Source organism: Coccinella septempunctata, chromosome 2 (assembly GCF_907165205.1).
Source record: "Coccinella septempunctata chromosome 2, icCocSept1.1, whole genome shotgun sequence".
In the NCBI taxonomy this organism is placed as follows: domain Eukaryota; kingdom Metazoa; phylum Arthropoda; class Insecta; order Coleoptera; family Coccinellidae; genus Coccinella; species Coccinella septempunctata.
The window spans coordinates 25,746,916-25,767,813 of record NC_058190.1 but is presented as its reverse complement, the minus strand read 5'-3'; the positions used below and the strand labels follow the sequence as shown (position 1 = coordinate 25,767,813).

General features: G+C 38.9%; 1 protein-coding gene across 1 annotated transcript; it reads left to right on the top strand.

The window, feature by feature from the left end:
* Window positions 1-1,938: 1,938 nt before the first annotated feature.
* LOC123307116 lies at window positions 1,939-7,507 on the top strand. Its single transcript, XM_044889334.1, has 4 exons — window positions 1,939-1,970; window positions 3,577-5,860; window positions 6,048-6,520; window positions 6,600-7,507. The coding sequence occupies exons 2-4, from the start codon at window positions 3,588-3,590 to the stop codon at window positions 7,505-7,507; spliced, it is 3,654 nt and encodes a 1,217-aa protein (XP_044745269.1). The 5' UTR covers window positions 1,939-1,970; window positions 3,577-3,587.
* Window positions 7,508-20,898: the final 13,391 nt, after the last annotated feature.

Here is a 20,898-nt window from a genome sequence, read left to right as displayed (position 1 = left end):
TCATTTTATCACTTCCCCACTATTCAAATTCGACTATAATATTCATATCATAGGATACCCAGAAGTGAATAAAATTGTTCTAAGCACTGATTTTTTCTTCATCCTGTGATATCGCCGAAATCATGCATTTTAGGAAAAAATAAATCTAAAATCAACATCCCCCTCCCCCCGGATTTAACATCCACTAATAATTATTATTGTAACAAAGTTTCAAATCATATTATCTTCCCATTCTACCGTCTCTAAGATAAGATTAACAAAAAATAAATCTCGTCTTACTCACCTAGATATGTTTTTTTTCACGATTTCGTAACAATAGAACGCAACTAATCGAAACCCTGCGAACGAATGAAGAATTGATACAATACTGGCTGTATTTATATTCTCCCAAGCTGCCCTTAGTTTGAACAATGAAAATGATACCTGTTTGAAGACGATTTTGACGCGAATTCATGAAAGAACGATCCATATAAATTCGATATCCTATTTAATTTCGAATTAATTTTAGGTTGTGAGGTATCCTGGAGTAAATCACTGCTCCTTCACAACCATCCGGAAGGTATTTTAATTTTTTTATATTGATTTATTGAGGTTTAATCGGAAAATACTGTTCATTAAAGCTCCAATATTGTAGTATGTGTATATGCGCTGACGGGGTTCAAGTTACAGACAGGTCTGGACAAGAAAGAGTCATGGATAGATCGTGAGCCTTGTACCCCGTCAGCGCATATACACATACTACAATATTGGAGCTTTAATGAACAGTATTTTCCGATTAAACCTCAATAAATCAATATAAAAAAATTAAAATACCTTCCGGATGGTTGTGAAGGAGCAGTGATTTACTCCAGGATACCTCACAACCTAAAATTAATTCGAAATTAAATAGGATATCGAATTTATATGGATCGTTCTTTCATGAATTCGCGTCAAAATCGTCTTCAAACAGGTATCATTTTCATTGTTCAAACTAAGGGCAGCTTGGGAGAATATAAATACAGCCAGTATTGTATCAATTCTTCATTCGTTCGCAGGGTTTCGATTAGTTGCGTTCTATTGTTACGAAATCGTGAAAAAAAACATATCTAGGTGAGTAAGACGAGATTTATTTTTTGTTAATCTTATCTTAGAGACGGTAGAATGGGAAGATAATATGATTTGAAACTTTGTTACAATAATAATTATTAGTGGATGTTAAATCCGGGGGGAGGGGGATGTTGATTTTAGATTTATTTTTTCCTAAAATGCATGATTTCGGCGATATCACAGGATGAAGAAAAAATCAGTGCTTAGAACAATTTTATTCACTTCTGGGTATCCTATGATATGAATATTATAGTCGAATTTGAATAGTGGGGAAGTGATAAAATGATTAGATATGATTTTGAAACTTTGTCATCTTATTCATAAGGTGGTAAATCGACAGGGGGTGAAGGGGGTGATTTTTGATTTAGTTTTTCTCTAAAATGCATGATTTCGGAGATATCACAGGATGAAGAAAAAATTAGGACTTAGAATAATTCTTTTCATTTCCGGGTATCCTATGATATGAATATTATAGTCGAATTTGAATATTGGGGAAGTGATAAAATGATTAGATATGATTTTGAAACTTTGTCATCTTATTCATTAGGTGGTAATCGACAGGGAGTGAAGGGGGTGATTTTTGGTTTAGTTTTTCCCTATAATGTATGATTTCGGAGATATCGCAGGATTAAGAGAAAATTTGGACTAAGAAATATTTCATTCTACATAGACATGATACATTCATTCGATCTGCTGATAACAGAATAAACTAACGGATGAAAATTATGCGGTATTTTCATTATTGCTTAGCACATCTTCTTGAATTCATACAGGCTAAATAAACGTTTTTTTTTTCAGTTCCCCAATCTGATCGTAGGGACTGTTCCTTCTTAAAAAAAAAAAACCATAACTTTCAATCCCAACTCATCAACCTATCATACCACGTACTTATTTCATGTTGATATGCACATATTATAATGTATTATATCTTACCATATTATCAATTAAAATCGATCTTTCTATATGATAATAATCTAAACCTCAGACCTCTGTGTAGTGTCTTAGAATCCTGAGGGGCCGCCTGGCTATAAAACATTCAGATTATGTTCATATAGATTTCGATAGAGGTTCCGCTTATGCGGTATAAAAGGGTGGATGACGATTAACGAAAACACACTAGAGAACTCTTACGAGGGTCAAGTATCAGTATTGAGATGTCTGTAAGACCCATCTGAAAAGTGGGCTGTCATCTGCTATATACTAGGTATATATGTGTAAGTAGGAAAATTGTTGCATGCGATGGCTATTAAAGAACCGCCTGGTTGACCTCGATAGATTTATTGATAAAATGAAAATAGTAGGTATCTGTTATTCAGAAAAAATCTTTAGATAAAATTTTATCATCTAATTTACGTAAATCCTTAAAACCGGAGAAGCCGTTGAATCTCTCATTATTTATTTATATAAATATGTATTATAGATGACAGTTTATATGAAGATTTACTGAGTCCAAGGACTTCTCTGAGACCAATCTTCTTATCTCTGTGTTTTAATCACAAAATTGTTGGAAGCAAATCAAACTAATGACTTGACTTGAAGACTGATATAAGTTATTGCATGTGGATGCTTAGGATATATGTTATTAATTAAAATATAAAATTATTAGTTCCGATATTTATCAGAAAAGTATGATTCATACATACATCATATTATCAGTCTGCTATACTATCATTATAATAAATGACACCAAGCTCTCATAGTACTTCCAACAAAAATTGTACTTTTCAGACGAGAATATTATTTTTTCTATGCAGTGTACGCAGCTCATCGACTATATAATTTATTTCGGTAAAATATTCACCACTACTAACTTCATGAGAACATCTAGTATTCGATTTTGGATAACTATCTTCTACATCCTGCGGTCTACCACACTTATATTTCTAATAGATCTTTTCATAGTTTTCTCTCAGAGTATCATGAATTGCGTCATGTTTCTCGATTATGTGTTTTTTCAAAGTATTGTTCCTAGTGATTTTTTCCTGCATACAAGACAAGAGAGGTCAATTTTTTATATACATTTAGCTGCCTGCTCAAGTTATTTGTTAGACTGAATTCTTTCCTATATATTCCACAAGTATCCACTTTGTATCCGCTTATACCCTTCATAACAGCTGCCAGCTTAGCTGTCTGGAGCTGTGTTGAAGCTGTCTGGAGCTGTGCTGAAGCTGTCAGCTTAGCTGTTTGGAGCTGTGTTGAAGCTGTCTGGAGCTGTGCTGAAGATGTCTGCTTAGCTGTCTGTCTGATGCTGTTTTGAAGCTGCCTGTTCAGCTGCTTGAAACTGTATTGCACAGCTTAACTGTGTTGTGTACTCGATTTATATTCACTTCGTATCCGCTTTATATCCGTTTTTGTGTACGTTTTGTATCTTCGGTAATCTTTGGCTATTTTCGGAAATCTGCGGCTATGTTCGGGAATCTTCGGCTATTTTCGTGTGTTGTATCTGATTTTGAGAATATTTAAAATGTTGACATGGATATTTTGTTTCAGTTGTATCTAAAATGTTCAACATAGAGAATTGTCTTCGACTAATAAAGTCGTTAGTGGCTTTATTTATCACTACATCTGATAATGAGCATGCAATAAAAGGTATAAAGGAATGTACGAGAGCAATAAGAAAACTGTATCGGGAATTGCCAGGTTGTACTTCAATTGGAGGAAAACAGCAACTCGAAGCTCAGATCCGTTCTATAAAATCATTGAAACAACAATTCAAACAACAACAACGAATTGGTGCAGGTCTGAGTAGACGAAAGGAAACTGCTTGGAACAGAGTCCATTGGAATGATTCATTATCAGCATTCGACTCGAGAATAAGAACAGGTGTGATTAGTAACCTGAAACATAAGGAGCCTAAGGATTTTTTGATGGACTGCGAAGCTATATTTCGTCGAAGAATTCTGAATGCATTGAAGAAGGATGAAGCTGTTAAGGTCAATATGGTTTTTTGTGGAGAGTTTCAGATTATGACAGCCAATAAAATTCAAAAGGAATATAAGTACTTCACAACATCCAATTCACCTATTTACCGAGACACGAATATTACTGAATGGTTCAATATAAATGTTTTGGTATCAATTCTCAAAGATCTTGAGGAATTCCAAGAACGTGATAGCGGATGGGCTCTGGTTAATGTTGTTAACCTAGGGGTGAATATAAACAAGTTCACACCCCAACTTGGAAGCTCATACATAGAACTTCCTCCTCAAATAAAACGGAAAGAGGCTTGTATCAATGTGAAAAACGACGATGAAGCATGTTTCGCATGGTCTGTGATGGCGGCATTACACCCTGTTGAGAAGGACCCCCAACGATTATCCAAATATCCTCATTATTCCAAAATTTTGAAGTTGAAAGGTATTCAATTTCCGATGACAATGAAACAGATACCCAACTTTGAAAAACAAAACCAGATATCCATTAATGTTTATATTCTGAAAAAGGAAAAGAGGAACTTCACTACATTGCCAACATACCTAACAAAAATTAAAATGAATAGACATATCAACTTACTCCTTATACAAGATCACTATTCAAACGATGATACTCCAGTGCGATACCATTATGTATGGATCAAAAATCTCTCTCGTCTGGTATCGAGTCAATTGAGCAAGGAACATGGACAGAAATTTATATGTGATAGATGTCTCCGGTACTTACGATCTGAAGAAAAACTAAAAAGTCATTCAGAGGATTGTGGAAACATGAATGAAACAGCTATAAAGATGCCTGAGATAGGAAACAATACACTCAAGTTCAAAAATCATAAAAACAAGGAGAAGGTACCTTTTATTATTTATGCAGATCTGGAGAGCATACTAAAACCTACTAACACCAAAAACAACTATCAAGAACATAAAGCTGCAGCTGTAGGATACTATGTAAAGTGTTCATATGATGATTCTCTGAGTTTTTATCGTTCTCATCGAGGTCCCAATTGCATGAAATGGTTTGCAGATGAGATGAATCAATTTGCTGGAGACGTTGACTCAGTTTTCTTATGTCCCTACGACATCGATATGACGCCAAAACAGGAAGTCGAATTTCGGAAGGCAACTCACTGTCATATTTGTGAAGAAATGTTCAAACCTGAAGATAAAAAAGTAAGAGATCATAATCATCTTATCCCCGAAAAGAATTACCGTGGAGCAGCACATGAGGGGTGTAATATAAATTATAAGGATAGTCACATGATTCCTGTAGTATTTCACAACCTGAGTGGATATGACGCTAATTTTCTGATACAAGATATTGCCACAAGAATGGAAGGGAAAATCGATTTTTTACCGATAACTAAGGAGAAATATATCAGTTTCACCAAACACTATGATGATTATCACATTAATTTCCGATTCATTGATAGTTTCCGATTCATGGCTTGCTCTTTAGACAAACTAGCGTCCTATTTAGAAGAGTTTCCGAACTTGAAATCACAATTTCCTGAGGAATCTGAAGAACATATCAGTCTTCTTACGAACAAAGGAGTAATGCCATATGATTATATCGATTCCTATGACCGATTCGATGAAACTTCTCTTCCACCTATTGAAGCATTCTATAACAAATTGGATTGTAGGAAATGTCCACGAAGAAGATATGAGAGAGCACAACTTGTGTGGAATAAATTCAAATGTCAGAATTTGGGCGAATACAGCGATCTCTACATGAAAACTGACATTCTATTGCTGGCTGACGTATTTGAACAATTTCGATCGAGCTGCCATAAGACTTATGGATTAGATCCTGCGCATTATTTTACTTTACCAGGATATACGTGGGATGCTATGTTGAAATATACAAAACAGGAATTAGAACTTCTCACAGATGTTGATATGTTTTTGTTTGTTGAAAGAGGAATTCGGGGCGGCCTTAGTCAAGTATGTGGTAAACGACGAGCACATGCGAACAACAAGTATATACCAAACTATGATTCAACTAAACCAGAAAATTACCTTATGTAGGTACTTTGATGTCAACAATCAATATGGATGGGCAATGTCACAATGTCTACCATACGGCGGTTTTATGTGGACCGATACAAATATAAATGTCTTGCAAATTCCTGATTATGCTCCCGAGGGTTATATTTTAGAAGTCGATCTCGAATATCCTAGAGAATTGCATGATTTGCACAAAGATCTTCCATTCTGTCCAGAACATTACAACTCTAAAACTCAAACACCTTGTTATGCATCTCAGCAAAACGCTAAACTTATGGCCACATTACATCAAAAGAAGAAATATATCATCCACTACAGAAATCTGAAGCAAGCATTGAAGAATGGATTGATTATAACAAAAATACATCGAGTGCTCAAGTTCAAGCAATCTACATGGCTCAAGTCTTACATCGACCTCAATACGGATCTGAGAAAGAATGCCGAAAATGAGTTCGAGAAGAATCTCTTCAAACTGATGAACAACGCTGTTTTTGGTAAGTTGTTATATCCATTCAAATTACATTCATATGATTTCCTATACAGATATCTACATATTCTTTTCTATTGTTACAGGAAAAACGATGGAGAATATTCGGAAAAGGGTTAATGTCCACCTTCTAACAAAATGGAAAGGACGATATGGGGCGGAAACTTATATCTCAAAACCTGAATTCAAGAACTCTGTTATTTTCAATGAGAACTGTGTAGCTGTTGAAATGCGAAAGCTGCAGATCTATTTGGACAAGCCAATTTATGTGGGAATGAGTATCTTGGATTTGGCTAAAACTACTATTTATGACTTCCATTACCACTACATGAATGAAGCTTTCAGTGCTGGCTGTACCATCTTATACACAGATACCGATTCTCTCATTTATGAGGTCTCTGAAGATCCTTATGAAAGAATGAAACTTGACTGTTATGAAAAATTTGATACCTCAGATTATCCCAAGAATAATACTTACGGTATTCCTCAAGTTAATAAAAAGGTATTAGGAATGATGAAGGATGAAAACAATGGAATACCTATGACCGATTATGTTGGTCTCAGATCTAAACTGTATGCTGTGAAAACTTCTAAGGATGATCTGAATGTGAAAAAACAACGATGGGTGGAAGAAGAGTATGAAGCTGATGAAATTGAATCCATGTGTCGAAATTATGGTACCACCAAGAAAGCTAAGGGTATTAAAAAATCAATCGTTAAGAACAGAATATGTTTCGATGATTACATTGAATGTTTAGAAACATGGAAACATAAAATTATTTCTCAAAATTTGATTCAGGCGAAGGAACATCATGTGTATTCACTGACACAGGAAAAAATAGCTTTAAGTCCTGAAGACGATAAACGATGTTTGGTGCCCGGAACATTCAACACTGTACCGTGGGGTCATTATTCACTCAATAAACGCAAGATTGAGGAATATGATGAACCAAGGAAGAAGATTTCAATGTTGGAAAAATTGTTGACTATGTGATTTAAATTTTTTTCAGCGATCACTCTGTTTTCATCAAACAAATATCAATGTTACTGTAAACAAAATAAATGATTTTTCTTTCACAAGGTTTCAATCAATGAATCACCATCACCCTTTCACTCATGATTTGAAAAATAAACATGAAAGCATCCAGCTGTTCTACATTATTTGATTAGCGACATATCTCCTCATTACCACCCTAAAAAGCATGACGTATCTCTAATATCAACGCTAAGGTACCTACCTATCTATCTATCACGTAACACAAGAGTCCCGAGTTCGAATCCCGACGTTTAGAAAAGTATGAAACAAAATCTCGAACCCGCTCACCCTCACACCCCTCATCATCAAACCCGTTACCATCTCCCCCACTCTCCTCTCACCCTCTCAGACCCGCCTACTGGATGACCTTGAACGGGACTTAGAAAAATTTTCAAAATTGACCGATTTCTGCAAAATCGACCTTAGACTTCCTTATGAGAATTTACATGTAAAAACTACCCTTTTTGCGCTCGAACTCTTGTTGCCTATCTACTAGTATCGTATCGCTGCTATTCAAATTAATCCCCTCGGCCCCCCGCTAGTACCAACACTAGACAATGGGGAGAAGGATCTAGGCTCAGCAATTATGCTATGTACCTAAAATCAAGTAGTAAACTAATGCGTTGTATTCTCGGAGTCCCGTGGAAGTGGAAGTACAGGATTAGGCATTCCAGACCACGTGATCCAATGTGGCGGATGCAGGTAAACATTAATCTGTGGTCCATTTGTTTTCTAACGCGCCGTCGTGTTTAGATTGAATTTCTGAAGAATTTCTTCGTGTTTTGAGAGACAAGTGTGATTTGAGATGGAAAGTGAATACCTTAAATTATTATCAAGGGAAAATCCAGTTGTTGCTGAAAGGTAAGATCTATAATTACTGCCTAAAGTTTTTCTACTAATTTGCTCTTGGTATTTCAGATATCGTTCGAAACTGGCGATCATAAATGATTTAGATCCCTTTTCATTGAAAGACCAGAACTTGGATTACTCGTCGGATAATCTTCCATCTGTAGGATTTTTGGATATTGCTGCATATCTCACATTAAGCCATAGTTTTTATAACAACCAACAGATGAAGGCTTATAAAAGTTTGCAGGCCCATAAATACTTCGAGGCGGGATTTGTATTGAAGGCAGGAACGAAGTATATTAACAATTTGTGTATTCTTATTGGAAAGGTAAGAATCTACCTGAATATCTTATAAACTTCAAAAATAGTTGTCACTACTAATTTTTCAATGTAGGGGAGACTGGGGAGGGTTGATACGTTTTTTGGAATTTTTATTCTGGAAACTGAATTATATGAAAAAGCAGGACTTTTCTTATATTATATAATTCTTCAATTAATCGTTCAACAAAATAAATATAGAAGTCGCCAAACATAAACATCTTATTCTGTACAGAACGTTGAACACAAAAACATGCAAACTGTCTCAAGCCTCCCCACATATGGGAGGATTGATACGATGTACTGGGAGAGTAATCGAGAGGATTATTCAGCTCAGTAGGTAGGTCAGCAATGATACTGGCTTGCTTTGGTCCTATAGGTGTAGAAAAATCAGGAAATTGTCAGTTAGTCACTTCCACACAAGAAAAATCGGCCTCGTTAAATATATGGGGATTGTACGGTTTTTAAAAATCCCTTTGATATGTTGGATGGTGAAGACGCCTTCATGTAGGCCTATCCAACTAGCTACGAAATATTTTTTGAAGATTATACATGTATCAGGCCTCCCCACGACAAATGTCTCAAACCTCCCTGAAAGCAATTTTTAAAGTGATTTATGTTTTCATCTTATACCCATATATTTTGAAAAGCGAATAAAACTGTAAATTGAGTAGTTTTATGCATATTTCCCAGTGAAATGTTTGTTTATGCCGAAGAATTAATGCATGATCATAAAACCCTTAGGTAACTTGAGTAAAAACTTACAATTTCTCACCTCGAAACACTCTTCGTTGAATATTTCACAAACAAACTACTGTTAGCCTTACATATTAACGTCACGCAATGCCCTCTGCCAAAGAATAGTGTTCACTAGTATAATACTTTTGAAAACGGCTACAGATCGCGGATATAAGCCTGTATCAAGCCTCCCCATGTATCAATGCTCCCTAGTCTCCCCTACGTATTTTTTTAGGTCAAGCATTCGCAAAGAGCTAATGAAAAATGTTTAGAGGTATGGATAATCCTTCAAAAAGATGGATCTGTGCTAACAGCCCATTGCACATGTATGGCTGGCAGTGCTGAAGTATGTAGCCATGTCGGAGCATTATTATTTGCGGCTGAGTTTGCATTCAGATCTAAAGAAGAAGGTGTATCAAGTACAGATACCTTGTGCACATGGAATATGCCCTCAACTTCTGTTATGTTTTCTTGGGAGATCGAATGGGGAACTTATTTGTTATGTGTTATTTTTCTGTAACCATTACGTGTTTGATACGATATTTGGGATGTACCTGTGCTGTATCTAAATTACATCCACATTTTGTAAATTTCATGTTCCCGCTCCATGATATCCACGTAACATATTTGTAACATTGTTCTTTATTTGCCATGTATCATTTTGAGATCATGAACAGAGCATGACACCATAAGCGTTTTAACTACCGTCGAGGGCGCTGTAAAACCCAACGAGCCCAGAACGGACCACTGAAGCACACCACTCAGTACAGGCCGAGCGATCGAATGGGAGCCACCAACCCCAACACGAAAGGACCGACCGGTCAGAAATACGGAGATCCAATGGAGCAACCTCCCCCACACACCAGCATGTTCTAGCTTACGCAGCAGCCTGCGGCGAGGCATCCGATCGAAGGTTTTAGAAAAGTCCAGGTACACCACATCGACGGATATCCCCACATCAATCGCTGCACTCCACTCATCCACGCACTGCAAGAGGTTCGTAATTACCGATTGACCGGAAACAAAACCGTGCTACCGTTCAGGAATAACCCTGAAATAATTCTCTCATGGCTTCACTGATAAATGGATTCCATAAGCTTGGCGACCACAGAAACCAGACTTATGGGACGATAGTTGTTGGGATTCAGTTTATTACCCTTTTTGAAAATGGGTGTAACGCTTACCATGAGCCAAGATGCAGGGAACACACCCTCTTGCATAGATGCTATCATAATCTTACTCAAGGGAGCCGCTACGGAAGAGCTACAATTTCTCAGGAAGGCAGTAGTGATCCCATCCAAACCAGGCGAGGTTGAAATGTTAAGACAACCATTACCGAATCGAAGTGGAGACACTGAAGCGTCGTACCCACTCGCTGGGTCAAAATGGAGAGCGTAGATCATCGTTGGGTTCATTGGTGAACACGTAAGTAAAATGGAATCCCAGCAGGTAGCTCCATCGGGTCGACGCAAAAGTGGTGTTACTGATTACTGATTACTGATTGCTGGGTGTGTTGGACGGATAAACCCAAACCTGCCACTGCGACCAAGCGGTCTATTGTAGCACACAGGCAAGCTCATAGAGCTAGATCTCTCCCTCCAGTCCCATCCTACCCAAAAAGGAGATGATGTCAGAGGGGGAGTGATTCTTGAGTTCCTCTAGGATCATCTTTGGAGAGCCAAAAACTCCATGTCTGACTCTGTCTGCCGCCGGGCAGTCACAGAGAATATGCTCAATTGTTTCGTCCTCCTCTAAGCAGAGTCTGCAGAGCGGGTCATTGACGATGCTAAGTTTTTTGAGGTGGGCTCAGAGTCTGCAGTGTCCTGTGAAAACCGCTATTATAGATCTCAGATTAGTTCTAGAAAATCCTAGCCAGCGACTGGTGTATGGGCTGGGAGGCATTGAAATAGCCCTATGCGAGTGACGCAGTCCAGGACGGTTGCGCCAGTGCTCCAGGACCTTTTGCCTTATCCAGCTGTTGTTTCGGTCCCTGATTAAGGAATTAGAAATTTCTATACTGGGTTCCGGGCCAATAAGCGTTGATGTTGCGCCTTCTCTGGCTAGAGCATCCGATGCATCGTTGCCACTGAAGCCAGAGTGTCCAGGTACCCAAATCAGTTGCAGTCTGTTTGAACTTCCCAATTTGGTGAGTTTAGATCTGCATTCAAATACCTGTGCCGAGTTGCATTTGTCTGCCGCGAGAGATTTAATCGCAGCTTGACTATGCGTTAGGATTTTTATTGATCTGCTTGCCCAACCACTGTCAAGTAAATGGCTTGCGCACAGATCAATGGCGAAGATTTCTGCCTGTGGGTTGCTAGTCTTGCCTCTCCCTGGACAAAAATGTGAATGGGAGGGAGGTCTAATAGCATCTCCATGGACGCAGTTGGAGTAGAGCGGAAGACCCCCGAAATAATGATGCAAGCCGTTCTCTGGAGTTTTAAAAGTTTATTTTGGGTTAGAACGCGTTCAGTGCAGGACCACCAGGCGACACAGCCATAGGTGATCAATGGTCTGATCACCGTGACGTACAGCCAGCGGAGCTGCTTCGGCGCTATCCCCCAAGTCTTTCCACAAATCCTTTGGCAGGCCCATAGGGAGTGCCTGGCTTTGTGGATGACTTTTTCCACATGGGAGTTCCATTGAAGCTTCCTATCTAGGGTAATGCCTAGATATTTGGCCTCCTCTACGAGTGGCGAATGGTCTTGCCGTAGAGAGTTGGAGGAGAGATTTGAAATTTTCTTCTCCTGGTGAAAGGAACAATCAGGGTTTTGCAACCCTGAATTACTGTTAGTGTTTCCTGAAGAGCATCTGAGATGATTACATCGTCATTGCCCACCAGTAAAACAACTATATCGTCAGCGTAAGCCTGAACATATACGTCAAGCGAGCTGATGATTGCAATTAGATCATCAACCAGAAGGGACCAGAGAAGGGGTGATAATACACAGCCTTGCGGGCAACCTCTCCTGCTTTGAATCTAAGTGCTTCACCACAATGCGTGGTTATGATGTTTCTGGAGCTCAGCATTGTGCTGATCCAATTCGATATGGTAGGAGACACCTCTAACCTTGGCAGCCCTCAACAGAGACTCAGAAATGGCAGCATTAAAGGCTCCCTCAATGTCCAGAAAGGCAGCCACTGAAATCTCCCTTGAGTTGAGAGATTCATTGATCCTGCCGACAAGATTATTGAGGGCAAGATCCGTGGATTTGCCTTTCTGGTAGGCATACTGCTGAGCACTCAGGGGATGCTTCCGTAGAATCACCTCTCTGATGTGCTCATCTAGTATCTTTTCAAGGGTTTTCATCACGAACGAAATTAAACTGATCGGTCGGAATGATTTAGGCTATGAGTCCGTTTTTCCCGCCTTGGGAATATAAACGACTTTATCCTTCCTCCAGTTGGATGGTATGAAATTCCATGCCAAACTGGATCTGAAGAGCCTAATGAGGTAAGACATTAAGCATTCAAGTCCGTGCTGAAGTAGAGCTGGAAATATTTCATCGTCACCCGGCACTTTGTATGGGAGAAAGGATGAAACTGCCCTTCTCACCGCGCTTGCAGTGACAAGTTTATTAACAAATTTCCAGCATTCCTTGCTGGGTCGCTTAAGGCGACTAGTGGTGTTGCAACCTTGGAGTTAAGTACATGATTTGCTTGGACAACCGTTATTTCCATCCACAATGGACTCCTCATAATTTCGCCGGAAAGTCTCAATTGGGACGAAAGATAGTTGGAAAACTCCCTATGAACTCTGAAATCCTCTGCAAGATGACTGCGACGAAATCACCTCCACAGACTGTTTTTATGTTTAATCAGTCTCAGCAGATTAGGATCGATCAAAGGTTTACGCTGGTTACAAATCCTTGTTCTGAGAGTTGTGTGCCTAGATTTGGATGACGTCGCGAATTCATGAGAAATGTTCAACATTGTGTTGGGGTTCATATCAGCAAATAAAAAGTCCCAGTTGGCATTCATCAGATCCTTTGCGACGGCCACAAAATCTGTCATTTTGAAAGTGATTTTCTTGACTTCGGTTGGAGGATCAATGTTAACCTGAACGCATAGACAAGAGATGGAGACAGAGACAGATACTCTTTCCCTTTCTCTATTCCGGAACAGAAGCAGACAAAACGACATGATCAGACTTAGAAAAGGGGGGATATTACTCTGGAATCGTCAGAAGCTACTTGTCACTTGTGAAAATTAAATCAAGTCACTCTGTAATCTGTGAATCAAGTGTTGGAGAGGACTGATTCCGCCTATAGCTAGTTGCTGGTTGAGTTAGAGTTAATTATTATGTTTCTGGAACTTATTGTAGGATTGGGCTGACTAGCGGAACTAATTAAGGGCCACCTGATCATAGGAAAGTTGAAGTCCCCGGTCAAAACCAGATTGATCTCAGCAGCAGCTAACTGTGATATTTTCTCACATAGAATCTCATCATCCACATCAGCTGAGTCGGGTAGCCGATCTTCTGAAATTTTGGAATGTGTGAAGTTTGCACCCCCAAATGCTTGTTTAAAAAACAAAGTTTCAGGGTCGTTTATTCATTCAAGTAGACAAACATGTTTGTCTACTTACTCTACTTTTTTCTTCATTTTCCAAGCCCCTAATTGTGGAAACGTATTTTTAAAGGTAAAAATCAATATTTGAAAATTTTGGAAAGTTTAAATTTGGCTGCTGTCTTCGTAGCTGAAATACAGGATGTAGGATGCTCAATGAATTTTTCTCGTTTCTTCCTGAAGCCATATATCACAAAGTATATTTTTTCATATTTGGCAAACGTTTTTCTTATATAAAGCTCAAATGTATCATGCAATAATCGTAAGGAAAATCCAGGTCCGGATTAAAAAAAAATCGAAATTTTGAAAATCTCTTCCAATATTTAAAAAGAGCACAAAAAACTATTAACTGAGAAGTGTGCTTCAAATTTTCGCGCAGACAGTTTTACTGCACAATTTTTCATAACAGAACCACCTCGGTGCCACCTATCTGCCTGTTAAGTATTTCCGTTTCCCAATGTACCCTGTATAATAGATTATATTACGAACGAGGCTCTGGCGACCGAATATGAGCGGTATAACTCTGTTTCCCACAATCACCTAGCCTAATTATTGGCTTGAGCAGGAAATGGCTCTCTGCGTTGCTTAAGTTACGTCTCAGACCTTGTCGTCTCAGGATACCTGTGCCACAAGATAATCTAGTCGTAGCCGCAACCAAAGTTGCACTGACAGCGTTACCAGTGCAGCTTTAAAACACCTTCTAACGCAGCTTCTACAAAAAGATGGATCAGTAGAACAGGACAAAATTTGTATCCGGAGGTAAAATACTCTGCCATTCGGATCTCCGGGGAGGGTGCCTGAGCGAGTGAATCATCGTACAACAACCAATAAAAAGCACATAGCTTTTGCAGCATGGAACGTCAGAACCTTGCTAGATAACCCCAAGGCCGACCGACCAGAAAGGCGTACTGCCCTAATCGATAAGGAACTGCAACGGACATCCATTGCAATAGTTGCTTTAAGCGAGACACGCTTCTCGGATGAAGGTAGCTTGGTAGAACATGCTTATACTTTTTTCTGGAAGGGCTTGCTAGAAGAACAAATCAAACAACATGGTGTAGGCTTAACCATTAGAAACGACCTGGCCGCCAAACTAACCGAAACTCCAGTTGGCATCTCAGAACGTTTAATGACCCTACGCTTTCCTGCAGCAAACAACACGTTTGTGAACATCATTGCAGTATACGCACCCACTTTGAACTCCTCTGACAACTCAAAAGACACTTTCTACGAAACACTCGTTGCTACATTAAGTAAAATCCCAAAAGGGAACGAATTATCCTCCTTGGAGACTTCAACGCCAGAGTGGGCAGATGTCAAGACTCAGAACTATGGCTGGGAATAATAGGGAAACACGGCACAGATAGCATTAATTCGAACGGAGAACGTCTGCTGGCTCTTTGTGCAGAACACAATCTTTGTATAACGAACACCTCCTTTATTACGAGACCCAATCCAAGGGGGACTCTTGAGCCACCCGCGCTTAGGGCATTAGAATACTCTCGACTATGTGATCGTGAGAAGAAAAGATCTCAAAGAGGTGTTGGTCACTAAACCCAGAGCAGATCTGGAGTGCTGGACTGATCATAAGCTGGTGTACACCATCCATTGATCAGTCCAGTATTCTCGAGAATGAAGATCTCAATGCTCCCAAAATACCAACGCAAGACAAAGTTGCTAAGAGAGCGCCTACAAATCTCCAAACTACAAAACCCTACTACAAAAGACAAATTCACAGCTGCCGTCAGTCTAACACCACCGGATTATAACGACGACATTGAGAGTCATTGGCTTCGCTTCAAATCATCTGTTACAAATACAGCGAAAGAAATACTGGGCACAGAACGCTCCCGAAAATCCCCAGACTGGTTCGCCGACAAAGAAACTCATATCGCACCCCTTCTGGAGGCAAAACACAAAGCGATGAAAACTGCAATTAACAAGCCTGGCGATGTTGCAGCCCAAAAATGTTTTATTAACATAAAACGCGAGGTCCGTCGAGAAATAAGAAAAATCAAGGACAGCTGGTGGAAAGAAAAAGCTAGGGAAATACAAGCTTACGCCGATAACCATGATTACAGGCGTTTTTTCGAAGCTATTAAAACTGTTTATGGTCCAAGCAGAAAAGCTAACTTTCCTATAAGAGATGCTAATGGAGCTATTCTAACTGATGATAGAAAAATTCTCGAAAGAAGGAAGGAGCATTACTCGCAGGTTTTGAATCAAAATAACGACTCGGATTTATCCATTTTAGACCTGCTCCCCGCCTATAGTCCGATGACATCGCTTGATGACGAAATCTCAATGTCGGAAATCATAAGTGCAATTAAAAATATGAAAAATGATAAGTCACCTGGTCCAGACGGCATTAAGAGGTGTTGGGATAAGATTCAGATTTGATGGAGGCCTGTTTAACCTAAAGCGCCTCAGAGCAAAAACCAGTACCAAGTTTATCACTGAACTCGGAGGATCTACAGATAATGTTGGACACCTATAAACATATATACGAAGCTTTAGGCCTTAGACTCAATATCGACAAAACCAAAATCCTGGTAAGTTCGCCAGAAAGCCTTCAAACAGATATCAGCCTGGAGAATGAAACTCTAGAACCGGTCGAGCAGTTCAAATACTTGGGAAGCTTCATAAATACTAGGGCTAACCTTGACACGGAAATACAAAACCGTATCAATTCGGCATCACGGGCATTCTGGAAGCTAAAGGATACAGTGTTTCAAAATCACGACCTCAATCTGAAGACCAAGACAGCTGTTAACAAGGCAGTGGTCCTCCCAACGCTTCTTTACGGAAGCGAAAGCTGGACGTCCTACAGGCGACATATTAAACAGCTTGAACAAACGCAACAACGTCATCTAAGACAAATAATGCACATCAGATGGTTCCACAAATTTTCGAATGCAGAAGTCTTGCAGCTCGCGAGTTGTGCAACAATTGAGATTCAAGTGACGAGGGCCCGACTCAGATGGAGCGGCCACATTCTGAGGATGCAAGACACAAGACTCCCCAAAATAGCTCTATATGGTGAATTCTCTTAGGAAGCCCGGAAACCAGGAGGCCAGTATAAGCGGTTTAAGGATACACTATGTACATCAATCCCGTAAATCAGTTAATGCCAATCATAATTGGGAACAACTAGCGTTAGACAGGTCACAGAGGAGGTCTTCGGTACACAGTTATAGTGGAGACTCGAAAAGGATACAGCGACTGCGGCGGCCAAATCTGGTTGGTTACTATCCATGCCCGGAGTGTGGGATATGTAGGTCACGGTTGGGTCTCTACAGTCACAGGAGAGCACACAGTCGCAATTAGCCCTGAAAAATTATAAGTCTGTTCGCCTACCTTTTTTTTTCCCTTTTTTCGTCTTTTTGTAGATTCATTCATTCATTCCCGGCAACGGGATCAGCAATGAATGAATGAATATATAGGGTTTCAAAATTCGGTACAATAATTTCAGGACTGTATATCCTGAACATTTTAAGGCAAAAATTTCATATAAACAAGTCCGCAAACGCTTAGTTACGGTGCTACAGGGTGCTTAAATTTTAAATTTTTCAGTTTTTTCTTTTCAGCTCCTGTAGTTTTCGACTTATTTGGCTCAAATTTGAAATATGCATTGAGCTGAAGGTTTCACATAATCGCACATGCGTAATAACATTGAAAACCTAGAGAGTGTTATTTTTTTCAAGGGTCGTTCTCATTTTTTCTACCCAGGTTTTTTTTAACGTGAGCTAGTGGTGTAATTCAAGACTTAAAATGAATTTCTCGTATCGTTTGAAAACTTTTTGACCCCTTCATATTTTTTGTATCTCTAACCAAATTCGAGAAAATCGCTGCTGAACGAAAGGATATTATAGTTGGAGAGCCAACGAGGGAAAATCGAGATTTACTCGAGCGTGTTTGATTAAAATCAGGGGAGATACTTTGGACCCTGTGGAGTGTAGAGTACCTCCACCAAAAATTAGACCTGTATATAAGGGGAATTGTCTAGGACAGCCTGTCATACACTAGCGTGTCAGATTAAGACACCTACATGTGGTTAATTATATGTTGAAAATTTTACATTCTCTTAATCTGATAATTTAAGCGTGAACAAAATGTGTGGGAGGGCGCCAAACCTGTAAAAAAAACGTCACGTAATGCAAGAAATATAATCTGACAGTTTCAGCAAGCCGAAACAATAAAAACTGGCAATTGGACACAAAAATAAGTTTATTTGAATTATCTCCTTTCATGGGCTTCGGGCTTCAAATCTGCGTTTTCAAAAAATTCCTTGCTATCATCTTCAAACTGTTGGATTAAGAAAACCCCCCCTGATTAGTGTCAGACTAATGGGTCAATACGTCTGCAATACCGAGATTCAGGCCAGGAGCAAATAGAAACGTAGGTTAGTGAGGTGACGCAGCGTGAGTTTTTGTAAAACATAGAAAAGAACAATTCCGCGCAAATAAAGCGTGACAGTGACTTGTCAGATAGTACGTGCAGCGCAGGAAAAAGCTGCGTCACTTCAACAACCTGAGTTTCTATTTGCGCCTGGCTTAACCATCTGTATGAAAATCTGACACGCTCGAGTATGTAGGTACAAGTAACGATTTTTTTTTTCATTTTCAAAGGACTGCTGTGACCTTGCGTCACGTCCAAATTTTCAGTCTCTTGAAAAGTAGCTTCCTTTGGGTCCAGTAAAAACATCTACTTAAGATCTGACACGTTCGAGAAAAAAAATTTTCAACTCTTCCGTACTGCCAGCCCCCTCATGCAAACTGTCAGATTAATATGAATTTATTAACAGAGACACGCAGGGCATATTATACAGTATCTTAATCTGACACGCTCGATTATGTATACCTGAAGACTTTTTTTTTCATCTTTGAAAACCTGCAGACGCTTTCCCCACCGCTGAATGTGCATACATCATTTCCTTTTGTGGTTTCTACCATCTAATCTTCAAAATCCACGGGGTCTCCACGACGCTCGAGTAAATCCCGATTCACTGTCGTGGGCTCCCCAACTACTATATCTATTCATATTATCAAAATAAAAAACTGTAGATAACTAGGTACCTATATCTACTTCATTTCGTTCCGAATAATCTTATTTTAATTTATAATTGAAGGAAAGCTTTTGAAAACGGATTTTTTCTACAAGCGTGCGCGTTCAACCTTTTTCCCGCACGCATTTCAAGTTGCAAAGAGTCACTTTTCCAAAACGTGCGGGAAAAACGCCTGCTATTTCTTTCCCGCACGCATTTGCGTGCGGGAATGGATTAGCAGGGGTTTTTCCCGCACGCAAATCTTATAGAATAAATTAAATTCTATCATGTCTCTATGCACCGAACGTCAACGATGAGTAACCCATGGTAACGACATGCAGAATTACGTCTGTCATTTTATATGAATTAATCAAATGAGATATGATCTGTATCGTGCAATTGATATATTTATATATTTCAAGCACTTGTAGAAAAAATATTGTTCCTAACTCTTGCGGAAAGTGTCTTGCCCGCACTCAACTGCTTACCCGAACTCTGCTTCGCATCGTTCGGGCAACGGCAGTTTCGTGCGGGCAAGTATCACTTTCCGCACTTGATAGGAAAATAACTATTTTCACAAAAATAAGGGAAATGAGCACCTATTCTGTGATTCAACACTATATCTTGAAAAAAAATAAAACACCCTGTATCTCCGTGTTTGCGGGCCTGAAGTTATATGAATTTTTTTCCTTAAAATAATTCAGTACATTCTGAGACTGCCTGTATATACGGAAATAAATATTTACCTCTTTTTCAGCATTATCTAAAAAATCATTCCGTTAGCGTGGTGTTTAAATGCCCAAACTAGTGATGACCAACGAGACAAGAAATTGCACAGAAATCTAGTGTTCCCATTCAAAAAAACATAACTTTGGGTCATAGCTTCGTAATTAAAAATCCTGCTAAAGAGGCAAGAACGGCACTGGATTCTACTTAAAAAAGTGCCTGTATAATGTTTTGATTTCAGAGCTCTATCATCAGTATCAGTGGAGATATAAATTCATTTCGAAATTGCCATTTTTCCAATTTTCGCTCATAACTCGAAAACAAAAAAAGGTGGCCAAAAATGACTAGGTACTATTCTTGTAAGTTTCTCAGAAAAAGAGAACGAGAATGGGGTATCAGATTTTGTCCATCTCTATCGAAATTTGCCCACCCTGTACAGTTTCAAGACTTGGTTCCAATCGAGGTTCCATCTTACAGTTTTTGAGAAATTTACCTTTTTGTACTTTTTCTGATTTTGCATGGGGTGGAGATATCAAGGGTGGTACCTTTTTACTTTTCAAATTAACACACTATATACAATATTCCTTATAATAATTGTAGTGGTGGTTTACTTTTGTTCAAGTTGTTTATTCTTTTCCTGATGATAATACAATTGGAAAAAGCGTTCTTATATTTTCAGATTCCTCATCTTTCACGAATAAAAATTTTCACTCATTCAACTATTTTTAACTCAGTGGCTCTCGTACTCAGATCATTATGAGATAAGAGGTTTCGCTGAAATATAGGAATGTACCAAAACAATTGTGAAATACCACATCATGAGCTATTTTCTACTGAGCTGATATGTATCAGAGAGTGAAAGCTTGATCTGTGCTACCCTGATTTTCAATCATTTTTACTGTAACGATAATATATCGCTTCAGACTGAATGGTGTTCTAGTGATAGCCAATTCCAAAAAAAATCTATAAGAGTTGTCAGAAATTTATTCCAGATTATCGCCAAAAACTAGCTGGGGAGTTTTTCAACACTCACAGAGTATTGAATATTGTTGGGAAATATGTGAAATTTATAGTCAACTCGAATCAAATATTCGTTCTGACAGATT

Bases quoted from the DNA above. Each gene is read 5' to 3' on its own strand.
- LOC123307116 (XM_044889334.1), top strand. From the start codon at position 3,588: ATGTTCAACATAGAGAATTGTCTTCGACTAATAAAGTCGTTAGTGGCT. The intron at 5,861-6,047 runs GTGGGATGCTAT...TACCTTATGTAG, and splicing joins TTTACTTTACCAGGATATAC to GTACTTTGATGTCAACAATC. The intron at 6,521-6,599 runs GTAAGTTGTTAT...CTATTGTTACAG, and splicing joins GATGAACAACGCTGTTTTTG to GAAAAACGATGGAGAATATT.